The 26663-nt window shown below is 48.6% G+C and overlaps 1 protein-coding gene across 2 annotated transcripts; it reads right to left on the bottom strand.

The window, feature by feature from the left end:
• Nucleotides 1-247: 247 nt before the first annotated feature.
• tcf20 (transcription factor 20) lies at nucleotides 248-26304 on the bottom strand. 2 transcript variants are annotated; one of them, XM_080776768.1, is made up of 6 exons: nucleotides 25940-26304; nucleotides 12159-21323; nucleotides 10060-10153; nucleotides 7970-8033; nucleotides 6568-6660; nucleotides 248-2375 (listed from the first exon to the last, which is right to left on the bottom strand). In XM_080776768.1, the coding sequence occupies exons 2-6, from the start codon at nucleotides 19938-19940 to the stop codon at nucleotides 2372-2374; spliced, it is 8037 nt and encodes a 2678-aa protein (XP_080632894.1). In that variant the 5' UTR covers nucleotides 19941-21323; nucleotides 25940-26304; the 3' UTR covers nucleotides 248-2371. The 2 variants fall into 2 exon arrangements, with proteins under 2 accessions (XP_080632894.1, XP_080632895.1); XM_080776769.1 differs by having other exon boundaries at nucleotides 7984-8033.
• Between the last annotated feature and the right edge of the window lie 359 nt (nucleotides 26305-26663).

The raw sequence follows: 26663 nt of genomic DNA, 5'->3' as shown, positions 1-26663 counted from the left end.
AAGAATAACTAAGAATACTTAGTTTAGACTAGTCATTGGTTAGACATGGTTATTGGTTAGGTTTAGGTGTGCTGCCCCGTGGGAGGTTAGGGTGAGGGTTTGAGATGACTAGTCTAAACCAGGTACTGTCTAAAGTAAGTACTGCACCAGACAGAAGTGTACATCAGAAAGAATACTAATAAAGAGTGAGTGACAGAGATGCTGACGGATGAAAGAATGGCAGTTGGAAAGAATAGGGAAAAATAGGTGATGATAAGAAAATTATATTAGGATTGAAGTTAGTTTTGGCAATGTAACAAATAGGTGATAACAAAATTATATTAGGATTGAAGTTAGTTTTGGCAATGGAACAAAAAGTGACTGAAGTTAAGAAAATATGAAAAGAAAAAAAAAAACAAGATTGAAAGAGACACATCAAAGCAAAGAAAACAGATGAATACAAGAGGAATACAAGTGACAAAAAAACAATGAAAATACATTCGAATTGAAATTAATTTGGCATTGCAAGTTTGCAACAAAAAGTGACTTACGTGAACGTGGAAAAGACTCGGATCATTCTTGAAGCATTTTTAAAGTGTATTCATAATTCATATACATATTGACAAGTTTCTAGTACAGCATGGATTCAATAGTGTAACTGTTGTCAGTTTGACTTTTTTTTTTTTTTTTTTTTACAAGAATAACAATAAAAAAAGGATAAAGACAACACCACATACAACTCACTTCTTTTTTAAGTTTTATGGCAATGTTTCTTTTTGAATGGATTTTGCATCTCCCGATCAAAATCATCGTAGTGTCGCCGAGTTAACGAAACCATTCTTAAAGTACTTGGTTTAGGCAGAGCTCCTCGTTGGACCATTACAGTCATTCGTGGAAAGAATCCCCAGAACGTCGTAAAGAGATCCAGAATGTTTTTCTTTCTCAAACGCCCGACCACTCGGTCAGTCGAACGTTATTTTTTCCGATACAAAGCAATATCAACGCACTTTGTGCAGTTCCACCATAACGCAAACCCTGTGTCCTGTGTCCGTAAAAGTATTTTGTTTTTTCCTTCCGGCCATCTTGGTCAAATATGGCAGGCATGCATTCGTTCCATTAGTGTCATCCTCCTCCTTTTAGTAACGGCAACCGTCCTTCTCCTTCTCGCTACTTGGTTTTACGAACATTTTTTTCCTTGTTTTACTTGAAAAATAAGATTGTGTCCCATCTATTTAATTTCTTTGTTTTTGTCATCTTTTTTCTTTTTTTTCTCCATGAATACTCTGTACCATAAAAACCCCCAGGGATGAAAAATAAGAACACTTTTCAAAAAAGGACCTAAATGGACTCAAATAAGCACTTTTTTTTCTCCTTCCATTTCCTTTAGTTCTTTTCTCTTTTTTTAAAGTCTTCAAATTTCACACACATTCACTCCTCTCCAACCACGCACTACTTTTGAAAAGGCAACAGATGTCCGTTCTCCAAAGGCAATTAATGTCTCAGTGGCAACTCGACCCTGACATTCCAAGCAACACACTCCTGCCTGGGGAATGGTGATTATTCATATTGGCCAATTTGTGATATAACCGACCAGGTTATAGAGCGAGATTACATCCATTTAGCTTCTACGAGTAAATACTGACGGAGATAAGAAAAGAATAGTTATAATAATAATAGCAATGACTAAAACGATGATAACATAACTACTTCTTAGATACTTAGGCCAATCCTTCGCCGTGCCCCCCCTGCCCCCACGTGCCTCGAGGGCCCTTGCTCCCAATACTTGGTTTATAAAGCACTCAACAAATGAAAAACCTGTAAAGAAAAACAAAATAACAAAAAACGAAAATAGACAAACAAAAGCAAATAAACAACTAAAAATGATACTACGGATGAGAAGAATAAAACTACTTTTTTTTTTTTTTTTGTATCTCCGGAAATTCAAAAGTCAAGCCTAGAGAGGAAGTCGTGTGTTCCCGTCTGCTTTGAAAAAGGCAGTTCCTTTGAGACCTTGTGTCTCACCCCAATGTCTGGCTGTGTTCCACCTATAGGTCCTTGTCTTGTTGTCGATGTAACAGCTTTGCTTTCGGCATTAGTTGTTGCAGATCGTTGCTTTGTTCGCTCAAATATCTTTTTTTTTTTTAATATATATTCTCTCTATAAGTAAAGAGCAATAATTCTCTTAGAAAAACAAAAGTCTGTATTTCATCAAGCCCCGCCAAACACTCCCCTCCGACCTTTTAAAAGTAATTATGTCGATTCCTTTGCTGAGAAACGGTCCCCTCCTCCTCCTCCTCCTCCTCTCTGTCGGAGAGCTGTCAGTCGTCTGATGCCAGTTCCTGTTTCATCCTTTTGCTTCACAAACAATTCTCAAGTCTTCTGACGTCCGACCTCACCTAGGATGGAAACAAACAGAGGATTTAGAAGTAACCTCGCCTCACCAGGCTTTCCACCACCTCGGAGGGAAACGCTCTCGTAGCCTGTAGCTTTTATTGAGAAAAAAGGAAAGCGAACCTTCCTTTTCCCTCAATAAAGTTGCCGCCTGTTGTTCCTGCCTGTCGACTACCAAACAAAACTAAATAACATGACGTAACGATGTCATCCGCTCCCGAGAGGATCATATACCCTAAATGAAATGGTGCCCAGGCTAATTTAGAAGTCATTCGTCAATGATGTCAGCGAGAGAGAGAGAGAGAGAGAGAGAGAGAGAGAGACAAAGAACTATATAGCAGCAGCCAGATGATGCAAAGGCCATTGCAAAAGAATGTAAGGCAGACAGAATCAAATGTGTTGCAGGGTAATAGGTTAGTAGACCAACAGGTTACCTGACTAGATTGCAACCACTTGTGAAATATGTGTATTTGTTGTGTATATATATATATATATATATGTAATAAAATATATCTCTGCTGTCAGGAAGAAGCTACTTAACCACCTGAGATCAGACTCTAAAAAAATCTTCTACATCCTGACAGTTTTCTGAAAAAGCTATGTTTCTGTGTCAGTCGTTCTTCGATTTTTCAAAAATAGAAGACCTACAAGCTCGTAGCGCGCCACTCGGTGGCGCGCTATGAGCTTGTAGATCTGCTATTTTTCAATAGCTAAAGCATAACACCAAAAGGGGTTGACTCTAAATTGAACAATGTTGAACGGTGACCAACCACTGGCATATAACGGTGCCTTCACACAATTTAAAAATGTTAAGTCAATGCAAATCAAGATATACAGCATTTTGAAATGTTAAAAAATGTTCATTTTCACAGTAGCTGCCAGTTAAAGGGACACTTCACCCTTTTTGCAAAAGAATATATGTTAATGACGTTTAGAAGCTTTAGATCACTTTCCTGGGGGTATTTATGTGTGTAATATGTGGTTTTAGATATTTTAGATTGTAGCAGTGAGCCCGTTGTCTCTGATGTCATGGACACTGGTCTCACTACCTTCCTGGACTACAATTCCCATAATTATTTGGTGCACTGCTCCTCCTTGTGGATAGGGGGGAGAGCTGTCTTACTGAGACAACATGTAGTCCAGGAAGGAAGTGAGCCCAGTGTCCATGACATCAGAGACAACAGGCTCACTGCTACAATCTAAAATATCTAAAACCACATATTACACACATAAAGACCCCCAGGAGTGTGTTCTAAAGCTTCTAAACGTCATTAACATATATATTTTTGCAAAAAGGGTGAAGTGTCCCTTTAATCACTTCCAAGATTATAAAAAGTCACGTCCAATTTGAACACGGAGAGATTTCAAGAAGTAACGTGCTTATTTCTGTGCACTCGCGTCACATGAAAAGGCCTTTCAGTGATTTCACTTAACCCATTCTGACCTGAGATCAGATTCATACGAGGTTTCCACTGGACACACACTGGTCTGATGAACCCATTCTGACCTGAGATCAGATTCTAAAAATGTCAGTCGTTCTTCGAATTTTTTAAAAATAGCAGACCTACAAGCTCGTATCGCGCCACTCGGTGGCGCGATATGAGCTTGTAGATCTGCTATTTTTCAATAGGTAAAGCATAACATGATGCCAACACCAAAACGGGTTCCCGTACAGAATGGGTTAATTCAAATATCACTTATTTTTTTTGTTTTGTTGTGATAATCCTCCCTATACTATAGAGTGCGCTGACCATATAAGGAGTTCCTCCCTGTCCCCAGTTAACCCCTGGGGGGGGGATAGAGAAGGGTTTTCCGCCAATCATGAAGGAGCGGGGGCGGGCCTTGGTGGTGCTATTGGTCTGTCACGTCACATGTCCCCCCCACTGTAGTGAGTGCATGTGCACATCTTGTTATGGCCTTGTTATGGCCCCCTACACACTGTAGTTTTTTTTTTTTTAGTTTTAAAGTTGTCGGCGAGTCATCAGATCGTTATGTATTTCACACTACACAAGTCTTTTATTTTATTTTTTTGAATCGGCTGTCATATTATCTTTGTGGCTTTCACACTAAACGATTGATTGCCGACAAGGGATCACACACTGCAAGAGTTCACCAAGATGCAATCCAGACCCGATAATATAATCTTGAGTTTCGTTAAATAACTCTGTCTCTCTCCGCAAAAATGCTCCCCGACAGCATAATCGGAGCAAATATCGGGCAGTGTGTATACGAGCCATTACCGGGGCGTTTTCCAAATCACAGAATGCTCCTTAAAAAACAAAAGCTAGTAGTAGTAGCAGCTTTTATCCTCTTTTACCTCTAAAATATCTTTGATTTAGCACCACGTTTACTATTATTATAATCTCTGCCAGGCAGAGATAATATCTCCCAACCTATTGTAGAATCCAGCCAAGTATCTGTCTGTTGGCAGCTAATCTTATTATTATTATTATATATATATATATATATATATATATATATAGTATCTGTCTGTTGGCAGCTAATCTCGCAAATTGCTGAGCAGATATTTGTCGTGCACGCTGCTCAGCAGGCCACGAACCTCAAATCCTGATTATTTGTTTAACCCATTCTGAACGGGAACCCATTTCGGTGTTGGCATCATGTTATGCTTTAGCTATTGAAAAATAGCAGATCTACAAGCTCGTAGCGCGCCACCGAGTGGCGCGATACGAGCTTGTAGGTCTGCCATTTTTGACTGATAATGACTGACATTTTTAGAATCTGATCTCAGGTCAGAATGGATTAATCAGACCAGTGTGTGTCCAGTGGAAACCTCGTATGAATCTGATCTCAGGTCAGAATGGGTTAAATCCGTCAGGGTTTCCTGCAGAACCTTTTTTGCCCCGGCACCGTGCCATGCCTAAGATCTCTGGCACCGTGCCAAGACAAAAGAAAAAAGTGGACTGACATTTTTTTATATTATACTACAGCACAATTGGTTGAAATAAGCTCAAGCTGTGCTGAAATGGGCATGTAACGGCACACGTAGACGTTAACTGGTTCAGACCGTATACGATGTGTGGTAACGTCATAAAGCAATCCAACCGACGGATCCATAGGACATGTGTACACGTCCTATAGCGCATTTTAAATTATATCAAACGAGAGAAGAATATTCAGATTTTTTTTTCTTCTTCTTTTTAGTATGGTGGCCTCCAAGGCCACCATACTTGTCCTTGCACTTGTTCTAATGTTGTAGCTGCACTCGGCTGTCCACCAAACCAAATTCCTAACATGGCAATAAAGTCTTCCGATTCTGATAAAGATCATCAAGACTACTGTACTGTACTTGTAAAACCTACTTTACACAGTAGGCTAACTGCCACCACATTGAGAATGGATTGTGCGCGCACTGTACATCTCGTATAGGCAAATGTATGCAGATGTGCCCGGGAACAATAAACAGTCATTTTCATCTTATTGTTACATTAGAATTAAACTGAAGCTTGCTTCTGCCTAAATCGAAGAAAAATAAAAAAACAAAACTAACAAACAGCCCGAAGGACCTGCATAATTGTCCATTTATTTGCTCAAGGACCCGTTTATGAGAAACTAATTTCCCTGTCGAATAAACAAAGGCAGGGTTTATAAAAAAACCAACCAGATTGTCTGGATTCATACCAGACCAGATAAATCATTAATGAGCTACAGTCTGAACGCCGCATTAGCTCCCTTTTCTGCTTTCCCCTTAAAAACCCCATTCTGACCTGAGATCAGATTCTAAAAATGTCTTTTTTACATCCTGACAATTTTCTGAAAAAGCTATGTTTCTATATGTCAGTCGTTCTTCGATTTAAAGAAAATCGAGTGGCGCGCAACGAGCTTGTAGATCTGCTATTTTTCAATAGCTAAAGCATAGTGTAATGCCAATACCAAAAGGGGTTCCCTGAGAACTGATTCTACAAATGCGTTCACTGGGAAAGAATATATTTTCACTACAGGTAAAGTTTCAAATAATGGTTAAAAGCTAAGGCAACACAGATGTGTTCCCGTCCTAAATGGGTTAATGCTTGTGCACACACACACACACACACACACACATACTAATGTGCACGCACGCACACACCAACCTACACACGCACAGATGCAGACGTGCGCGCCTTCAAAGATAAAAGAGGCCCCGTGCACGCACACAAACACACACACACACACACACGGCACCGAGCGTGAACTTACAGATGTGCACGTTCTTCCTGGTGGATTCTCTCAGCCTCTCTCCGACTGCTCCAGGTACAACAGGGACTTGGATGGCCGACTGCTCTGGGGAAACTATAGGGACAGGAGAGAGACAGAGAGAGACAGACAGAGACAGAGAGAGAGAGAGAACGTGAAAGGGAGAATAAACCTTAACCTATTTTGACCTGACATCAAAAATGGGAAAAAAAAGTCTTCTGAAAGAATATACATGTATTCAAAGATCTGTGCCGCATTTTCACAATTTTTCAAAAATAGCAGACCTACAAGCTCGTAGCGCGCCACTCGGTGGCGCGCTATGAGCTTGTAGATCTGAAATAGCTAAATTATAACATAATGTTTAAAACACCAAAAGGGGTTCCTGACTCCTGAGACAAGATTCTTACAGATGTCTTCTAAATAATGACAGTTTTCTGGGAAAAACTGTTTTTATATACCCCCCCAAAAATATTCTGTAATTGGCCGCAGACCCCCCCATCTGAAAATATGTTTAAAATTTATTTTTACTTAAAATTTTACATCATAATTTGATTTGGCTTTTGTTCTAGACTAGAGGTACTACATTTTTAATTTAAGAGAATCAACCTCAAGACCTGAGACAAGATTCTTACAAATGTCTTCTAAATAATGACAGTTTTCTGGGAAAAAACATTTCTGTGGTTCAGCGGTTCTCAAACTATTTAAAGTCAAGGACCCCCCCCCCAAAAAAAATCTGTAATTGGCCGCAGAGCCCCCATCTGAAAATCAAAATATGTTTAAAATAATTTTTTACTTAAGATTTTACATCATATTTGATTTGGTTCTACATTTTTCATTTAAAACAATAGCTGGTGAAAACCGATTAAATAACTATTCATTTTAAGCCATTCCGATACTGATTTTTATGGCCGATATGGTCATAAAAATGCTCAGGTCTTAACAGTCGGTGGCAGAAAGACATTTCAATGGACATTTTCCACAGAGTCTTCCAGAGGCTTCCTTCAAGACAGGCCTAAAAATGCACCTGTCAGCAGGTCAAAGGTCAAAGGGAGAGGAGGTGATCGCCCCAGCCTCTTTGTGCGAATAATCCCCTTCCGATTAACCTTCGGCCCCAAACTGTGCATACTGTATATTGCATGTATATGTTTCTTTAAATTATTATTGTTATATCACTTTACTGTTACTGCGTTAACGTATTATTCATGTCATGTGTGAGTGGACGGGACCCGAATGGAAACAAGGCCGCAAGGTCTTTCTTTCGGTGAATTCCTTTTTTTGGACAAAGATGCCTGACTGTACATTGTGCTGTTTTGCATTTATGTTGCCTAATAAAATATTCAATCAATCAAAAACGTGAAACATTAATCGTGAATGTCCCCCAAGAAACGATAAGGTGATAACCAACCTCTCCCTCTTTACCTTGTGCTTCGGACACCGCAGCGAGAAGTTGTCTTCATTCAGGGAGCAATCTGTTGGGAGGAGAGGGGAGGAGAAGATGAGGATACTGGACACCCATGAGCCACCACAACAACAACTCTAGGTTAATCTGTACATCTCTTTAATTAATTGCATTTTTATAGCGCTTTTCCAAGTGCTCAAAGCGCTTTACAACGGTTCATTCATTCATACACTGGGAGGTGAAGCGGCGAACAGTCGACGCCAGCGTCCTCACTTTCCCCACATTCACACACCGACGGTGGCGAGCTCACACCGACCGACTCATTGGAGGCAATGTAGGGTTCAGTGTCTTGCCCAAGGACACTCACTCCAGAGGGCCACTATAGTTCCACACTCACTCCAGAGGGCCACTATAATTCCACACTCACTCCAGAGGGCCACTATAGTTCCACACTCACTCCAGAGGGCCAATATAGTTCCACACTCACTCCAGAGGGCCACTATAGTTCCACGCTCACTCCAGAGGGCCACCCACTATAATTCCACACTCACTCCAGAGGGCCACTATAGTTCCACACTCACTCCAGAGGGCCACTATAGTTCCACACTCACTCCAGAGGGCCACTATAGTTCCACACTCACTGCAGAGGGCCACTATAGTTCCATGCTCCCTCCAGAAGGCCACTATAGTTCCACACTCACTCCAGAGGGCCACTATAGTTCCACACTCACTCCAGAGGGCCACTATAATTCCACACTCACTCCAGCGGGCCACTATATTTCCACACTCACTCCAGAGGGCCACTATAATTCCACACTCACTCCAGAGGGCCACTATATTTCCACGCTCACTCCAGAGGGCCACTATATTTCCACACTCACTCCAGCAGGCCACTATATTTCCACACTCACTCCAGCGGGCCACTATAGTTCCACGCTCACTCCAGAGGGCCACTATATTTCCACGCTCACTCCAGAGGGCCACTATAGTTCCACACTCACTCCAGAGGGCCACTATAGTTCCACACTCACTCCAGAGGGCCACTATAGTTCCACACTCACTCCAGAGGGACACTATAGGTCCACACTCACTCCAGAGGGCCACTATAGTTCCACGCTCACTCCAGAGGGCCACTATAGTTCCACACTCACTGCAGAGGGCCACTATAGTTCCACGCTCCCTCCAGAAGGCCACTATATTTCCACACTCACTCCAGCGAGCCACATTGCATATTACTCTCATAGCAAAAATCTATAAGCTCAAAAAGTGTCGCACTGCGACGTGTTTGGAGCTTGTAGATCAGAACATTTTAATACTAGTCATTACTCATTAATATAGACTGAAGTCATTAAAGCAGGTCATGTTTGCATCCGAGTGGAATAGTAAGAGAGTGGCGACACGCTTTGATCTTGCCACAAAGTGGGTGACCACTATGGGCTATAGTTCCAAACATTTGGAACTATCCCATTGAGATAGAATGAGCACTTCCGCATGCCATTGTTACAATGGGAGTCAACGCTAGTGTCGCCACTCTCTCACTATTTAACTCGGGTTTGCGTGTTTGGAATTGTTAACAGCTGATATCAGTAATCCGATATTAACCTAGAATGTCACTTCTCAGAGTTATCTGTGCATTTGTGATCTGTGCATTCGCAATGCGTCTGCTATTTAAAAAATATTTTGTATACAATTGAAAACTTGAAATTGGCCATTCTGCACAAATGAGTAGAATATACATTCAAAAAGATTTGCGCCACATTTCTTTTAACAAATCTTCAAAAATAGCAGACCTACAAGCTCTTAGCGCAGCACCGAGTGCCTACGAGCTTGTAGATCTGCTATTTTTCCCAACAGCTAAAAGTATAACATAATGCTTTAAAACACACATATTCCCGATCCCCGCAGATCTACAAGCTCATAGCGCGCCACCGAGTGGCGCGCTACGAGCTTGTAGGTCTGCTATTTTCGAAAAATCGAAGAACGACTGACATTTTTTTAGAATCTGATCTCAGGTCAGAATGGGTTCATCAGACCAGCGTGTGTCCAGTGGAAACCTCGTATGAATCTGATCTCAGGTCAGAATGGGTTAAACTTACCGGCTTCAATGGCACACAGGTAGTGGTACTGGAGGGTGCAGCCTTTGCTGTAGCAGCCCAGGGTGGAGCCCACCATGTCACAATAGGAGCAGCACTGAGGAACAGAACACCACAGAGAGAGAGAGAGAGAGAGAAGTTAGTTGGGGAAGAAAGAGTAAGACAATAAATCCATAACATCACAGAAAGTGTAGTAAACAGTGACGATTCACTAAGGGCAACCGCCAGATGATAAAAAAATCAATGAACACGTATTCTATTAATGCCATACAAACAAACGGAGGGACGGTGTGTGTGTGTGTCTGTGTGTGTGTGTGTGTGTGTGTGTGTGTGTGTGTAGGGTGGTAAAATGCACTTTATACTGTTATCCGATGAAGTGCCGACAACGGCTAAAGTGGTGTCGTTTTTTTTTTAACTACAGTCTCCAAATTTGGACGTAGCCTTTTAAGTGTTTATGGCCAAGCCACAGTGCACATATAAAAGAACAATCACACGCACGCACGCACACACACACACACGCACGCACACACCTTTATCCTCACAGGTGACTAAAACTAAGACGACAAAAACTACCTTTTTTCACTGACGAAAACTAAATAAAAAATTTACGATGACTAAAACTTTGACTAAGGATACTTACCGACATATTTGTCAACAAATAAAAAAAACTAGACAAATGTGGTGTTAGGGACGGGCTTAGTGGAGAAGAGATCAATTTGATTGGTTGTGCTCTGAAAACAGCCAATAGCTAATCTACAACGTGTGGCGTTGAGCTTGTAGATAGGCTATTTTCAGCGAGCAACCGAGTATAACATCAAAATGCCATCAGCCAAAACGCATGTTTTTGTCGACAAAATCAACTGTAGATTCAGTCGACTAAAATCGTGGGATATTAAGTAGACTAAAACTAGACTAACACTAAAACATTTCGGATGACCAAAATATGACTAAAACAAAATGACGTGTTATTCAAAAAGACAAAAAAAAACTAAAGCTGTCAAAAAATCTACGGTGGGCCACAAAACACTGTATCACTTGTATCAAACTGTGCATCACTTGTTTCCGTCATTTCATGAAGACATCAAAGAAATTCCATAACTTAGAAAACCAATGCATCAGAAGAAGTGAAAATACATTTAATATATTATGTAAGATGTGTAATAGCCGATCTACAAGCTCACAATGTGTCGCTTTGCGCCGCGTTGTGAGCTTGTAGATTGGCTATTCTACATCTTACATATATGAAATGTAAGATGAGAACTGCATTTTTGTTATTTATATATATATATATAAAGCCCCGAGCTGAATTAAAACAGTCGATTTGCTCATCATCCACATAAGACGTAAATTATCCTATCAATGGCATTTAATGTTTGTGTTGCCACAAAAATAAGCTAATTTGTTTCAGACACACATGACGTCAAATTCACCTTCCATAGAGCGTCGCAGTCCCGCCACCCTTTCATGACAACGCCAGGCCCAGGAAATAATTCCCAATGCAATTTCCCCATAGACATTTCAAAGGGTATTTATTTAACGACCTTTTAAGTGTCGTACGAAGCCAACTCGAGTCTAGACAAATCATGACGATAAACACAATATTTTGGACCAGAGACAAATAATTACAAAGAAGAAAAACAACCTGCCGTTTTTTTTTCTTTTTTCCTAATTATTTGTTCGGCCCAAAACATTGTGTTTATTGTCCTGATTTGTCACGACAAGAGTTGGCTTTGTCCCGCAGCGTAAACGTCTTTAAATAAATACTTTTTGAAAAGTCTATGCTGAAAAATGAACGGGGAATTATTTAATAATATCGAAAAGTTAACCCATTCTGAACGGGAACCCGTTTTGGTGTTCGCATCATGTTATGCTTTAGCTATTGAAAAATAGCAGATCTACAAGCTCATAGCGCGCCACCGAGTGGCGCGCTATGAGCTTGTAGGTCTGCTATTTTTGAAAAATCGAAAGAACGACTGACATTTTTATAGAATCTGATCTCAGGTCAGAATGGGTTATAATCAGACCAGTGTGTGACCAGTGTGGAAACCTCGTATGAATCAGATCTCAGGTCAGAATGGGTTAACCGACTCCTCGTGACTCACCGTATCCCGGGCTCCGTCCAGGGCCTCCTGCAGGCCGTGCAGCCTCCCGTTGACCAGGTAGACGCCGCTGGTCCACACGATGCAGCCCTCGTGCACCCACAGCTCCTCGGGGTCCATGGGCATCTGGGGCAGCTGGGCGAGCTGCGCCAGGGGCCCCAGGGAGTCCAGCGCGGGCGGCGGCGGCTGGAAGGGCAGCGAGGCCTTGCTGTTGGACGGCACCATGCGCCGCGGAGACGACGACTCCGACTTGTGCCGCCGCTTGTTGAAGCGCGGGTGGGAGGTCAGCTTCCTGTGCGGAGGTCTCTGGGGAGCCTCGTCCGTTGTTGACGTTGTTGTTGTCTGTGGCGCCGCCTGCTGCTGCTGCAGTTTGGGCTTCCGCTGCTCGTCGTCGTCGACGTCGATGACGACGACACTACTCTCGACGTCCGGCTCCCTCTTCAGCTCGGGGATGGGTCTGACGTCCAGGTTCATGTCCCAGGATAGGGAGGGGGTTGTCGTCGTGGGGCCCCAGGCGGTGGTGGTGGGGTGGGGGTGGTCGTGGTAGTGGTGGTGGTGTTGGTGGGGGGGCGGGGCCGAGGGGGGGAAGCCGCCCATCTTGCCGGACAGATACATCATCATCATGTCCTCTCCTCCTCCTCCTCCTCCGGCCTGCAGAGACGGCGTCCCCCCGCCCAGGGCCGTTGGGCTGGCGGCCTGCAGGCCCACGGCGTTGTTGTAGTCGCTCTCGTTCCAGGGCTTCGTGATCTGCATGTTCTCTGCGTTGTGTTGCGTTTGCGTCTCTTGAATGGCGGCCAGTACGTTGGCGTTGGTGTCCAACAGAGCCGGTCCTCCCGGGGGCGTCTTATTGGCTCCGGCGGCCGTCACCTGACCCTGTCGGACCTGGGGCTGGTTCTTGGGCAGCTTGGCGGCGTACTCGGCGGGGTAGTAGGGCCCGTACAGGTCCCCCAGGTGCTTGTAATTGGCCCATTTCTGACAGAGGCAGCAGAGCAGCCGGCCCGAGTGGTTGGTCTCCGTGATGACGGGCCCCGACACCACGTGACCCGACGAGGGAAGGCGTTTCCCCGACTGGGCGTTGGTCTCCGCCTCGTCCGGCTCCCATTTCTCCATGTCTCGGTCTCGCCGGGACAGCTGGGAGGAGGAGGAGAGCGCCGAGCTCAGGGGAGACTCGGTCCCGCCGCCGCCGCCCGCTTTCCCCTTCACCTTCTCCTCCTCGCCGTTCACGATGGTGCACACCGCCCCGATCTCCGGGACTTTCTTCTCCACGTGGATGTGTGGAAAGAACGGAAGGCCCTTCCTGTTGGCGTCCTGGAGGAAACCGCCGCTTCCTCCTCCTCCTCCTGCCGCCCCAGACGACACATCCAGGTCATCTTTGGTCGACGTCCTGGTCATCGTGGTCACCGTCACGGTGCCCGCTACCCTTCTCCTCCTCCTCTGTCTGCCCCTCACTTCGCCCGGTTCACCCCCCTCCTCCTCGTCCTTCACGCCCCCCCTCCTCCTCCTCCGCCGCGGCGGGGGTTTGACCTCGCTCTCCGGGGGGGGCCGGGGGGTGTCCTCGGGCGTCTCCGCGTCCACTTTGACCACCTGGGTCAAGACGGGCGGGGCCAGGAGAGGCGAGGCGAGCTCCGAGGAGGCGCAGGGCGGCGGGCGCGGCGACGGCGTCCCGGCCTCGTCCTCGTGGTCCACGCTGTGCATGGTGACGTCGTTGTCCTCCAGAGGCGAGGCCGGCTGCCCCAGCGGCCCGCCGCAGCCGTCCTGACCTTGCGTGGGCGTCGTGGCCTGGCTGGGGGTCTGGCCGCCACCTTGGCCCGCCGCACGCTTCTGTTTGTTCACGCTGCCCACGGGACGGCCCTTCTTCTTGCCCGACGGGAAGTAGCCTTTAGGGACCAGGCCGTCCTTGGAGTCTTGCGGCGACAGAGACGACCGCCCCGGGGTCATGGGCAGCGACCTGCTCAGCACGTGGCCCTGGCCGTGGTGGGGCGGCGTGGTGGCGCCGTAGTAGTCGCCGCCGCCGTAGTCGTCGAAGCCCACGCTCTCCTGCAGCTTCTGGCGGAGCAGGTTGGCCGCCGACTGCTCCCCGCGCCGCGTCTCCAGCTGCTGGTACGTGTTGGTGAAGTGCTGGATGTCGGACAGCGCCGATGAGGAGGGGGGCGGCGAGCCCTGGACGGGGCGGGGCAGTGGCGGGGGAGGGGGCAGAGGGCCGAGCAACGCAAAGTCCTCCTTGTCCCCGCCCGATGACGACGCCCCGGACGCCGCCGCGGGCCCCAGCCCAAAGTCAAAGTCCGTCTGCTTGGCGGCTTGGGACGCGGTGGGGTGGGGGTCGCAGGGGTAGGCGGAGGGGGGCAGAGGCCCCGCCTCGTCCACGCCTCTGAAGGGAAGCATGTCGTTCAGCGAGTGGCCCTCGTCCATGTAGCCGTCGTCCGCTCTGGAGAAGTGAGCCAAGTCTTGGTCCTGAGAGTCGCTGAACTGGCTACTGTGAGGGTAGCCCAGATAATGGTTGGAGTCTTCTTGGCTGGAGTCTCGAGGCTTCTTGGTGCTCGGCGTTATCTTCTGAACGATGGCCTCCAGCTTCAAACCCCGTCCTCTCCGCTGGGGCAGAGCCTTGGACTTGGCGCTCGGCGACAGAGACTGGGAATAGGCGTTCTGCCCGGGGACGGGGGAGGAGAGTCTGGGACAGGGCATGTCGGAGCTGGAGTCGTCCTCGTTGTGGTGGCTCGACTCCGACTGGGCCCCGGGGGAGTGGTGCGAGTTGGGAGGGGCGCCCCGCTGCGACGCCTGGGGGCCGTCCTGAAGCTGCCTCTTGGCGGGGATGGGGGAGATGAAGGAACGAACCCTCCTCCGTAGCATCAAGGAGGAGGGGTTGGCGTCTCCCCCGGCTTTGGGCTGCCGCTGTCCCTGTCCCGGCACCGCGGGGGTCATGTCGGCGGGGGGCTTAACGGAGTTGGACACGGGGGCCGGACGGGGCGGCTTGCTGTCCTCTCCTCTGACGACGTCGGATTCGGACATGGCGTTGGTAGCCGCCACCAGGGCTGTGTGTGTGAGGGGCGGGGGGCCGTGCGGCGCCACGGGAGCGAGTGGGGGAGGAGGAGGAGGGGGAGGCTGTGTTCTGTAGTAAGGCTCGCCCGCCTCCATCATCATCATGGGCCCGGCGGCCTCTCGGGGCGGATGCGTGGACTCCCACATCTTCATGTCGTAGTAGGCGCTCTGGTGCTGGAGCAGCGGAGGCTTGCTCACGCCGTGCGTCTCGGCGGCCATGGCGTCCGTCTGAGCAGCGAGCAGCCTCTGCTGCTCCGCCTGGCTGAGCTTGTGTCTCCCCGGAGACGACAGCATCATGTCCTTGGCGTTGGCGGGCCTGTTCATGGCGCTCACCCAGTCGTTCATGTCGTGGTGGTGCGGCGGGCCGCGGGGGTGTGCGTACATCTGAAGCTTATTCGCCGCTTGTTGTTGAGGGTTTTGCATCTGAGCCTGGGGGGACAGGCTGTGGTAGGAGGAGGGGTGGTGGTGGTGCGGGGGGAAGTGGGCGCTGCCGCGCGGCATGGCGTTGTTGTTGGCCTCTCTGGCGTCGCCGTATCGATATCCCGGGAAGCCGCCGCCGCCTCCGGCGGGGTGACCGGCGGCCGCTAGATCCACGCTGTGGAGATAGGCCTGATGCCTGGAGGGCGGGGACAGCGGGTTAGAGTCCACGTTACCTCGCCGGTACAGGTCGGCGTTCAGAACCACGGAGGAATGCATAGACTTGGAATGATACTCCACGTCGGCCTCTTTGGCCCCGCCGCCGCCGCGCTGAGGGTCGGCCTGTGGATTGGCGGGGCCGGGGGCGGGACCGGCGTATTTCGTGTCCGTTTCCAGCTTCACTCGTTTCTCTCCCAGATCATTCTTGCTCAGATCATTGGTCGCCGTCGTCGGAGAGGAGAACGGCTGTTGGATCACGGAGGCTCCTCCTCCTCCTCCTCCTTTCTCCCTCTCTCTCTCCCTCTCTCCCTCCCTGTCCCTCTCGGGCGTGCCGCGGCGGTTCGGCGACACATCGCAGATGACGGAGCGCCGCTCTGACGACAACGACGGGGCTAAAAGGGATCCCGCCGACGACTTGGGAGACTCGGTCCGAGCGGCGGCAGCAGCAGTGGCGCCGCCGGCCAGCGGCTCCGCCTCCTGCAGGAGCAGCTCCTGCACGGCAGAGGATGGCGTGGTCAGGTGAGACGGGGCTTTCCTCTGCGGTAACGAATAGTCCGCTAGGTTGATGTGTTTGGGCGGAGGCGGCGCGGAGGACACGGCAGGCTGTGGGGTGTGACTCACCGCTTTGTTTCTCTCGTTGGCATTTTGAGACGCCTTGCCGCCGCCGGCCTCTTCCGGTTTCAGGGAGGGGTGCGACGATTCGGGGGCGAAGTCGGGGCTGCTTCCTTGCCTCTGGTTGTGGGGCTGCGGGGCCTGGTTGTGGGGCTGCGGGGCCTTTCTGGAGACGGCCATTTGGGCAGACGCCTCCGACTGGGCACTTTGCATCCTCATACTGTCGTTCACGCCGTACGCGTGTCTGGATTGAAACTGCTGCTGCTGCTGCTGCTGCTGCTGGCCCTGGAGGTGGGCCGGGAACGCCTGTTCCGGGCGGCCGTAGCGCCGGTCTAAATTGTAACCTTGAAGCACTTCCTGTAAAAGGCTCGGGAACTGCTGGATTTGAGAATTGTTATCCTCGTGAACTCGAGCGCCCGCGCCGTCCCCTCGCTTTCCCAGCGCGTCCGCCGCGGCGGGGCCTCCGACGTCCTTGGCGTGCACGGGGCCATAGATGGACTGGGACTGGTTATGGTAACCCGGGTACCTGGAATTAGACTCGCCCGCCGGGCCAGGCCTCCCTCTGTTCTTCGCCGGCATGTCCGCCGCGCCATACGGGGATTCCGAGTAGCCGTATTTCTGCGCGGCAGCCGGGGGATGGTTTTGAGACCGCCCGAAATTGGGCTTCTGGTGCAGCTGGTGATGAGAGGAATAGACACTGAGGTCCACTCCTTCCTCCCCGTTGTGGCTGCTGGAGTCTCTGAAGTAGTGTTTCTCTTCCACGCAGTTGTCTTGAGGATGCTTGCTTTTGTTGGTGTGATTTCCCTCCGAGCGCGCCGAGACGATCACGCCCACGCTGCCGGCGTTCTGCGCCTCCTCGGACGCCGCCTGGTGCTTTCCTTCCCTCTCGTTGTTGTGCAGAGCGGATACGGCGCCCAGCGTGCCGTCACCGTCCGGCCCGTGCTGTCGTAGGCTCACTTCTCCTCCCTGCGACGGATGGGTGCCCTTTGCCTTGACTTCTTCATTTTTCACCTCTATTATCTTATATCTGTTGTTATCCGTGGCACAAGAAGGCTCCGAGATACAGTTTGAGTTCTGAGGGGGAGGCGCGACGGAGGAAGAGGGCGCCGAGGACATGGGAGGCCTGGAACGTGCGTTTGGACCCGGCTCAGACGACAAGGAACCAAAGGATGGAGACGACGACGGAGGAGGAGGAGGAATGTGAGCGTCGCTCGGTTTCGCTTCAGCGACACCCGGCTGGTTCGCCGCGGTCTCCGAGGTGATGGTTTTCACGTGTCCCGCCTGCTGCCGGTTCTGACTGTGCAGCGGAGGAGGGTAGTAGCCGGTGGGTTCGGAGCCGCTGCTGGCGCCGCTCATTTGTCTCACTCTCACACGGTGTTCTCCCTCGGGAAACGGCTCCTCGCCGCGCTCCGCCTTGGCCCCGCCCGGCGGCGGCGGCCCTCGCTCCGACATCGAGGAGTCCTCGTCGGCGCCGGCCTCGGAGCCGGCGCCGTCTCCGCCGCCCGCGCCGCTTCCGTCTCGAACCGTGCTGGTGCTCGAGGTGGCGCTGGCGTTTCGGCTCCTCGGCTGCGACGACAACGACGACAGCGACGGCGGGGGCACGCCGTGGTGCGCCCCGTGCTGCATCTGGCCGCCGCCGTCTTTCCCCTTCTTCTGCGAGAGCACCGTGTCCGTGAGAAGCATGTGCTGCACCGTGTTTGGTAGATTGGCTACTTGTGAAGTCAAGGCATTCAGACTGTTGAGGCCGGAGTCCTGGATTTTATCGAGAGGCGAGGGTGGATAAATGGAGGAGCCTTCTTCTCTGGAGCCGGCCGCGTGCGTGCCCATTCTGCCGCGGCCCATGGCGTGACCGGCGGCGGCAGCCGCTGCGTTCATGCCCTGCTGGGCCTTATGGCTGCCGCTGCTGCCGCAGCTACTGACGCTGCTGTTGGAGTTGGGCGTGGGACTCAGCTGAGGCATGGTCTGTAGTAATCTACCGTGACTGTGGGCGCTGCTACGGGGGTTGGGGGGGGGAGGAGGAGGAGGAGGAGGAGGGTGTGAAGAGCCGTGTCCCGAAGGATTGCCGTGTGCGTCCGAGACACTCATCAAAGGGGAAGGAGAGGAGCTACAGCTGGGGGATTGCACTGCGGAGGCGGCTGGGGAGGGGTTGGAGATGGGGCTGAAGTTTTGGTTAATTTGGGTCTGCTGCTGAGCACTGGAGTGCATTGGGGATTTGGCTATTTCTTGCGATGATGGATGAGGTATATTGGGATTGGAGGCTTGGTGGTGTTTAGCATACGCGGCGCCGAGGGACGGACCGTGGTAATGCTGCATCTTTACCGAGTTTTCGTAGCCTGCCCCCAAATTGTGCTGCGAGTTGCGGTGCTGCAGTGTGGCTTGCTTGTGAAGTGAATGTGTCTGTGGGGAATACGCAGGGTAACTTGAAGCGTGGTAACTCTGTGGAACATTCTCCATCGGCCCCACGTTGTTTGGAGCAGCAGCGGCAGCGGCAGCAGCAGCAGCCGCGGCGCTCAAGGCCGAGTTTGAATTAGAGTTGACATTAGGAGAGCTGTTGACTTTGGGATCAAAGCCGGCGCCGGTCCCGCCGTCGTGATATCTCTGCGGCGGCGGCGGCGGGGGGCTGTACATTCCTGACGACCCTGTGGAGGCCCCACTTTGTGGGGAGTAGTGTGGGTACTGCGCAGGGGTCATCCTGTGCCCGGCGTGGGGGTAGCTCCGGTGCTGCTGCTGCTGCTGCTGCCCGTGGTGGAGCGCTGGGTAGTTCTGCCCATGCTGGCGGTGCTGCTGCATCTGGGAGCCCGCCACCGACTGCATGGCCGGGTTCTGACTCATGTTGTACTGCTGGGAAGGAGAGAAGGCTCCGGCGCCTCCGCCCGCGCCGCTGCCCGCACCACCACCGCCGCCGCCGCCGCCACCCGAACCGGCCGAGGCGCCGTAGTCCATCAGGTAGGGCGACATCATGCCGGACGACGCGGCGGAGCCCGACCCGGCGTGTCGGTACTGGTGAGGTATGTGTCCGTCCATGTTGGGGTACCCGAAGCTCGCCCCAAAGCCCATGGCGCCGGCCCCTCCTCCTCCTACGGCCCCTCCTCCTCCTCCTCCTCTCCGATGCCTCTCCTTCCCGGCCATCGATAAATAATAATCCATCGCCTCCTTCCGGTACGGGTTGCTACCGTTGCCGCTGTGGATGTTACCCTGTTGGAGCGGGACGTTACCCTCCCCGGGGGCGGCGCCCCCGGCGGCGCCCCGGCTCCGGGCGCCGTACGCCAGCATGTGGCTGGCGGCGGCGGCGGCGGAGGCTTGGCCCGGGTGGTGCGGCGGGTGGTGGTGGTGGGCGCGGTGGAGGCCGGGCTGCTGCATGGCCGTGTAATCCTCCGCCATCCTCGGGGAGATCTGGGGGTCTGCTGGCTGTGGGGGGAAGGGGGGGCCCACGACGCCACCCCTCCCGCTGAAACCAGGGGGGAGAGACGGGGGCACTGGACTGTTGGAAAAGTTTTGCATTTCTTACTTCTTTTTGGGGGGGGGTGGGGGTTGTAAAAATGGAAATGTCTGTCAATGTCTACAGGGAATGCTTCTGATCACATCAGTAAGTGAAAGGCTTATGGCAGTATTTGTGTATTATTAATAATAATAATAATAATAATTCAAATTAAAAAAAAGTGCAAGTCTCTCAGCTGGCAGTAAAGCAAGGAAATGTCTTTCAGGGAGTCCAACAAAAGGGATAAAGCAGAGGAATATATCACAGATGTTGTAGTCAGACTTGTTGTAGCAGCAAAAAAAGGTGAACACTGTGGTGTTGAGGCAGATAATCAATAAGTGAAATGGTCTAAAGATGACTTCTGCAATATGCTGATGATGACGACGATGATGATGATGATATGGTTTTTGTCTTCCCGTCCCAAAAAGAAAAGGAGACAGAGAATCACTAACTTGTGTAACAGGTTGGCTGTTTCAAAACGGAACAGTCAAAATAAATTCACAAGAATAGGTAAGTTCTGCAGCAGATGCTGGCACTGCTACGAAAAACACTGCTAAAAAAAACAGAAGACGTAGACAGTGCAAGTCCCATGAAGCTGAAGCAAGTTTGGCACTGAGTAGGCGAGAATATCGAGCACGACTGACTGACTGACACACCAGACAGCACTTTGAGATTTTCAACTCTAAATGTCTTTAAACGTCATTCTCTCCTCCGCCACAATAAGAGCATGGGCAAACAGAGCTACAGAGAGAGATGGGATTCAACGGTGTCCCTCCCATGTGCAAGGAGGGGGGGGGGGGTGTGTGGGGGGGGGGAGGTGTCTCTGTAACCATTAAGACTGCCTTCTGTCGCAGCAGTTGTTCAGTTCATGAGTATACAACGTGGGTTTGTTGTTCGGAACTGGCTCACACCTGCGTGACAGGATAACTGTAGCAATGCTAGCCAACGGGTCCACATTTAGTCCTTCTTCACGAAACATTCCCAGAGGCAAACACTCCATCGATATCCTCGACGACCGTTCTTTGTTGTTGCCGAGTGTGAGACTTTCTGGGACATTCATTCCCTCTCGAATGGCGTTTTGAAATGTTTGCTTGTTTCGGCAGCTGTATCGTATTTGCTTGGACTGTAATCTAAGTCTTTGGTCCCCTATTGTGTAATAATTGCTTGATTTAATGTGTTCAGATTGAATTCTTCTCGGTTCCCTCCTGGGTATTTTTCGGCCTATTGTCTTTTTTTATATTCTTCCTAATTCCATAACCACGATATTCCAAAAGGAGGGCGATTCATTAATTCCTCTTCAAGTTTAGTCAATTCGGTTTCTTCCTTCTTCTTCGTCTCTCCCCGGTATTTCCATGCGATTGAATTCATTTTTTCCCACCACTGCTGACCGGAGGGCCTTTGTGAGTCTGAAAGAACAGAAAAAGACAATAACGTCAGTGTACACAAACGGCACCCGTGATTACATTTCTTCTCCAATAGCCCTCGTTTGTCTTGGACTAATGCCAAGATTGCATCATTAAACTTGCATTGTTTTTTTGAAAGAAAAAAAACGTTACACTATTATTCATAAAATCATCTTCTGGGTTAATTAGTGTTTGACATAGTAATTAGCATATATTAATGAAATTGCAAGGGCTGGTTATTGCTGGACGAAAATGCCATTTCCTATAGTCATTTGTCAACAATCAAATGTCTCATTTAATATTTGAGTTGATTGTCAACTTCACAACTTCTATATACATAGAGTAGATATAAGCATAATATACCCCATCACTACATTCTAAAGTATAAAAGAATACATACATACATAAATACATACATACATACTTTATACTTTTGCGATAGGGTACATTATACTTACAGTATATATAATATACTATTATGTATAAGTTGTGATGTTGACAATTGGCTATTAAACATACAAAAACAACTTGTCAAGCATAATTGCATCCAGACCCATAAAGAGAAGAGCCCCACTATTTATAGGACCACGGTGTCAGACAGGGTACCACCATTTCTCCTAAATTAGTAAAAGACCCAATTTCCTGCAGTGATACTACAACGACAATATATTTAGATATTCTAGTGTTCCTGGTGGCAGCACAGATACGCTGTCCTTTTCTTTTTATGTACTGGTTGATGTTGCATCATGGCTCACACCCCCCCCCCCCCCTCTCACCCGCCTGCTACTATCAACACGACGGAATAACGATTAAGAGGTTCAGCAACGCAAGCCTTAAAGCAGTCCCTACGGGCTGGTGATAACAAACAGGGGGTGGAGGGGGAGGAAAGTGGGCTAGCAACAGCAGCATGCAATTACGGTAACAAAATAACACTGTCACAAAGTTACAGAAAACCTGCCGGAGCCAATGCAGGCTATACAGGATGTGCTCTCTCCCTCTCTGACAATGAGAGGACTTGGGACAATTCTTTTAACCCATTCTGACCTGAGATCAGATTCTAAAAATGTTCTTCTACAACCTGACATTTTTCTGAAAAAAGCTATGTTTCTATGTCAGTGGTTCTTTCGATTTTTCAAAAATAGCAGAACCTACAAGCTCGTAGCGCGCCACTCGGTGGCACGCTATGAGCTTGTAGATCTGCTATTTTTCCAATAGCTAAAGCATGACATAATGCTAACACCAAAAGGGGTTCCCGATATATCACGTATTTAAAGTTAGGGTTGAATGAGGGGTAAAATGCCACCTTTGTGGAGTGCATGGAATATAAGAAGCCCCGTAAAAGCCCCATAAAATCTGAAAACCCACCCCTGTTCCGCCTCACTGTATACGTTTGTTTTCCCTTTTTACCTCCTATGATGATTTCCTGACTATATTATAGTTGTGTATATTCGTACGTCTCTAAATGTTTTGATGAATTGAAAATGGTGGGCCCTATTGTAAACAAGTGTAATGCTTTATGGTGTCGTGATGTCGTCCACTCACTGTTAACAGTTTTTGTATATTGAGTTGTACTTGAAATGTACTGTAATTCTGCAAGCTGTTAATAAATCAATCAATTATGTTCTATCACAAACACATAAAATGCTCAATGGCCCGAACCTAAACCTGCGGTGACTTTTGTTTATAGCGTAACCCTCCATATTCTGATCTCCATATGATGACTACCGGTACATACTGTAATAGCCTACAGCAGGGGTGCCCATACTTTTTTTTTTACTTGAGAGCTACTTTGAAAATGACCAGCTCAACAAGATCAACCCACCGAAAAAAATAGAATTCCATTGCTGAAAATACTGTAGTTTAAAATAAAAATATACCTGGGGCGGCTTTGGAATAGCGGCGGTGGCGTTATTTACAGTATAATGCACTTGGAATGGTATAAATAGAGGGAGAAAAATGGAATAGGTAAAAGGGTTTTGGATTTAATTTGTAATTCTACAGACATTGTGAGCAGCCAGCAACACTCTTGAAAACAAAGTATTGCATTAGGGTTTGAGCTGACAGGCCCTTTTTGATGTCAATCAATCAAGTCGACTTAACCCATTCTGAACGGGAACCCATTTTGGTGTTCAGCATCATGTTATGCTTTAGCTATTGAAAAATAGCAGATCTACAAGCTCATAGCGCGCCACCGAGTGGCGCGCTACGAGCTTGTAGGTCTGCTATTTTTGAAAAAAATCGAAGAACGACTGACATTTTTAGAATCTGATCTCAGGTCAGAATGGGTTGATCAGACCAGTGTGTGTCCAGTGGAAACCTCGTATGAATCTGATCTCAGGTCAGAATGGGTTCATCAGACCAGTGTGTGTCCATAGTGGAAATCTCGTATGAATCTGATCTCAGGTCAGAATGGTTTAATTCAAGTGGCAGATGCCTTCAGAGAAATGCACATAAAGTGCACAGAGACCTGCACACCGGCTGCACTTGCAATACGAACTGTATTGGCACCGTTTCAGTCAAAGACCTTCTTCAGGCATCTCATGGTATAGTGGCAGATGCCAAAAAATAAATTATATTTAAATTAAATAGTATTTAGGATATATATAAAGATCCCCCCCACCGCCCCCCCTTTTCCCCTCACTGTATGTTTCTTTTCCCTTTTTACCTCCTTTTTGATGAAATCATTGCTCACGGGTTTACTTCAATATACCCACATCAGTTGGCAAAAAATATTTTATGTTCAAAGCTCCTTGTGACTGGAACAATCATCTACCTGTCCATATTCATTCAATAACATCTTTTCATTTGTTTAAAACTGTGCTGTCCTCTCATCTTGAGACTATCTGTTCATGTTTTCACTAATCATCACTGTAGCAGATCCATGATGCAATGATCCATGTGTTATGTCTACGTTATGTCCATGTTATGTGAAATGTTGTCTTGTTGCAGTTTGACTTGTTGTTTTGTTGTTGTTGTTGTTGTTTGTTTCTTGTTTATCTAGGAATTGTATTGTTTAGTTTTGTCTGGTTGAATTGTTTGTAAAAAAGTGTCTTTACGTATGAAGTGTATTTTGTGAATCAAGGGATTGTTCCTAATAAAGAATTTCAGACAGACAAATCCTGTTCCGTTCTTTGACTATATAGAAGTGTCTATTTGTACGTCTCTAAATGTTTTGATGAATTGAACATGGTGGACCCTCTTGTAAACAAGTGTAATGCTTAATTGGGTCGTCCACTCACAGTAAACAGTCTTTGTACTGAGTTTGTGCTTGAAATGTACTGTAATTCTGCAAACTGTTAATACATATTTCAATCAATCAATCAATCCCCCCATCTCTCTCCCCATTTCCTGTCAGCCTACTGTCTGTCCCTCCACGAAAAAAATATAAAATAAAGGCGAAAGCCACGACAAAGCAATATGTTGACTACAAAACAAACGGTTTGGAAGCCAAATGAGGACAGCCAGGGCCCAAGGTGGCATCTTCGACCAGCTCCAGTACACAGACACACACACACACACAGTCACACACACACACACAGGCACCCACCACCACCTCCACCACCACCACCCTGTGTGGAAGTGGAACTAGAGGTGATGCAGTCAAAAGTTGGCTAGACTTAAGAAGCATCTTTGAATCTGGTCTATATATTCATCCGTTTAGTTTAAAGCTGGGTTGGTTTGGTAGCTATAATCAATCACAGGCAGCACGACATTTCGCACCGCTGTATTCTGCCGTGTTATTACAAGGGCAAGGCGATTTGTTTGGCAAGCATAATAATAACAAAAAAAACACACAAATTACCGGTTGAATGCAGTCAATTAGTCAGCAAATCAAGTCTGGCCTATAATAATTAGGACAGGCGCAGACAGTATATATATATATATATATATGTTTGTGTTTGTTGCAGACTTTTATCAAAACCACCTCTGCTTCCTCTCACTGCGGGTGTCTCTCGGGTTGTCCCTCACCAACAACAACTCAACACTGTCTTGTCTCCTGTTAACTTCTATTAGCTAGCTACCATTAGCAGGTCGTGCTAATGTTGCCTGTGGTAGTTTAGCTTCGCGAGGCTAGCGTTAGCTTACAGTGCCCGATCCCTCCCTCCCTCATCCTGCTATCCCACTGCTGCAAATTAAATGCGCGAGTTAGCTTGGCTATGGCTAACAACATATCCACCACTATTAGCCCCGTACGCTAGCGAGAAGAAGGCTAATTTGAGCTTGTATTCGTGGCGTTATTGTAGAAATGCATTATGTGTGAACAATGCACTTCATTAAAAAGCAGGGCTATGGGGCAGGCAGACATTGAGCGAGCAACCTTTAGCTACAAAGGAGAGGTGATTAGGTGCAGATGTCCCCCCACCACCACCGCCCCCACCCAGCCAGCCCCCTTTAGAAACAGTGGGGGGAACAACATACCGTTTTGATATGTTTAGGTTAGCAACAAATACCGTTCACTGCTAGATATAAGAGATCTATCTGTGAATGATGATGATGATGGGGATGCGGCAGTAGACGACCCCCCACCCTCCCCACCACCACCCCCTAAATAAAGCCAGCTAAAGGCTAGCCAGGGAGAAGCAGCCAGCCAGCCAGCCCAGGGCTGATGCTATGCATACCTGAGGACGGAGCTTCACAAGGCCCCTCTCGGAGCCGAGCAGGGAAACAATCCCGCTGCTGTATGTGTGTGTGTGTCTGGCTGGGCAGGAAAGGAAACCCCAGTCTCGCAGTCAGTCAGTCCGGCCGCTCCGCCGCCTCTCTCTCTCTCTCCAGACCGACTCCTCACCCTCTTTCAAACGTCCAGACAACCCCGAGCAAGCGGCGGCGAAGTCCGGGGACTCGGGTTGGGGGGCCCCGGCCGTCACGACTTAAAAGATCCCGGGCCTTTCCTCCGATTTCCCCCCCGGTTTCTTTTGTCCTCTCCTCCCCCCCAAAAAATTGATGAGAGTAGTAGAGAGAGGCGCACAATAATCGGGGTGCCTGCCTGTAGGTCCCGTAAGCAGCGAGGTCGGTCCATATACACACCCCCGCCCCCTCCACCACCTCTTGTTCCCTCTCTCTCTCTCCCCCTCTCTGTCTCTCCGTTTCCCCCCCCTCCTCTTTCACACACCGTTTAGGTGATTTCACCTCTCTGGCTCAAATGAAACACACAGCCATCGGAGCACAAGACCTCAGTAGCACACGGACATTCCCGAAATGTCAGTTTCCGCAACTATAAATCGCATTATTCCTCAACAATCCTCATGCCTTCATCAGTAGCTCGACCAATTCGTTTCCCTGTTAGACTACTGTTTTTTCTTTTTTCCTCCTTCTCTTCTTGCAACAGAAAGACCGCCTTGAAAA

Source organism: Protomyctophum bolini, assembly GCF_963924005.1.
Source record: "Protomyctophum bolini genome assembly, chromosome: 11".
Classification (NCBI taxonomy): Eukaryota; Metazoa; Chordata; class Actinopteri; order Myctophiformes; family Myctophidae; genus Protomyctophum; species Protomyctophum bolini.
This window is presented reverse-complemented; position numbering and strand designations above follow the sequence as displayed.

What these genes read in the sequence shown, in the direction of transcription:
- tcf20 (XM_080776768.1), bottom strand. Translation starts at nt 19,940, where the DNA reads ATGCAAAACTTTTCCAACAGTCCAGTGCCCCCGTCTCTCCCCCCTGGT. An exon ending in TGGACGGAGCCCGGGATACG is followed by an intron (nt 10,154 to 12,158) that starts GTGAGTCACGAG and finishes TCTGTTCCTCAG; the next exon opens with TGCTGCTCCTATTGTGACAT. An exon ending in CACAAGGTAAAGAGGGAGAG is followed by an intron (nt 6,661 to 7,969) that starts GTTGGTTATCAC and finishes CTGTCCCTATAG; the next exon opens with TTTCCCCAGAGCAGTCGGCC.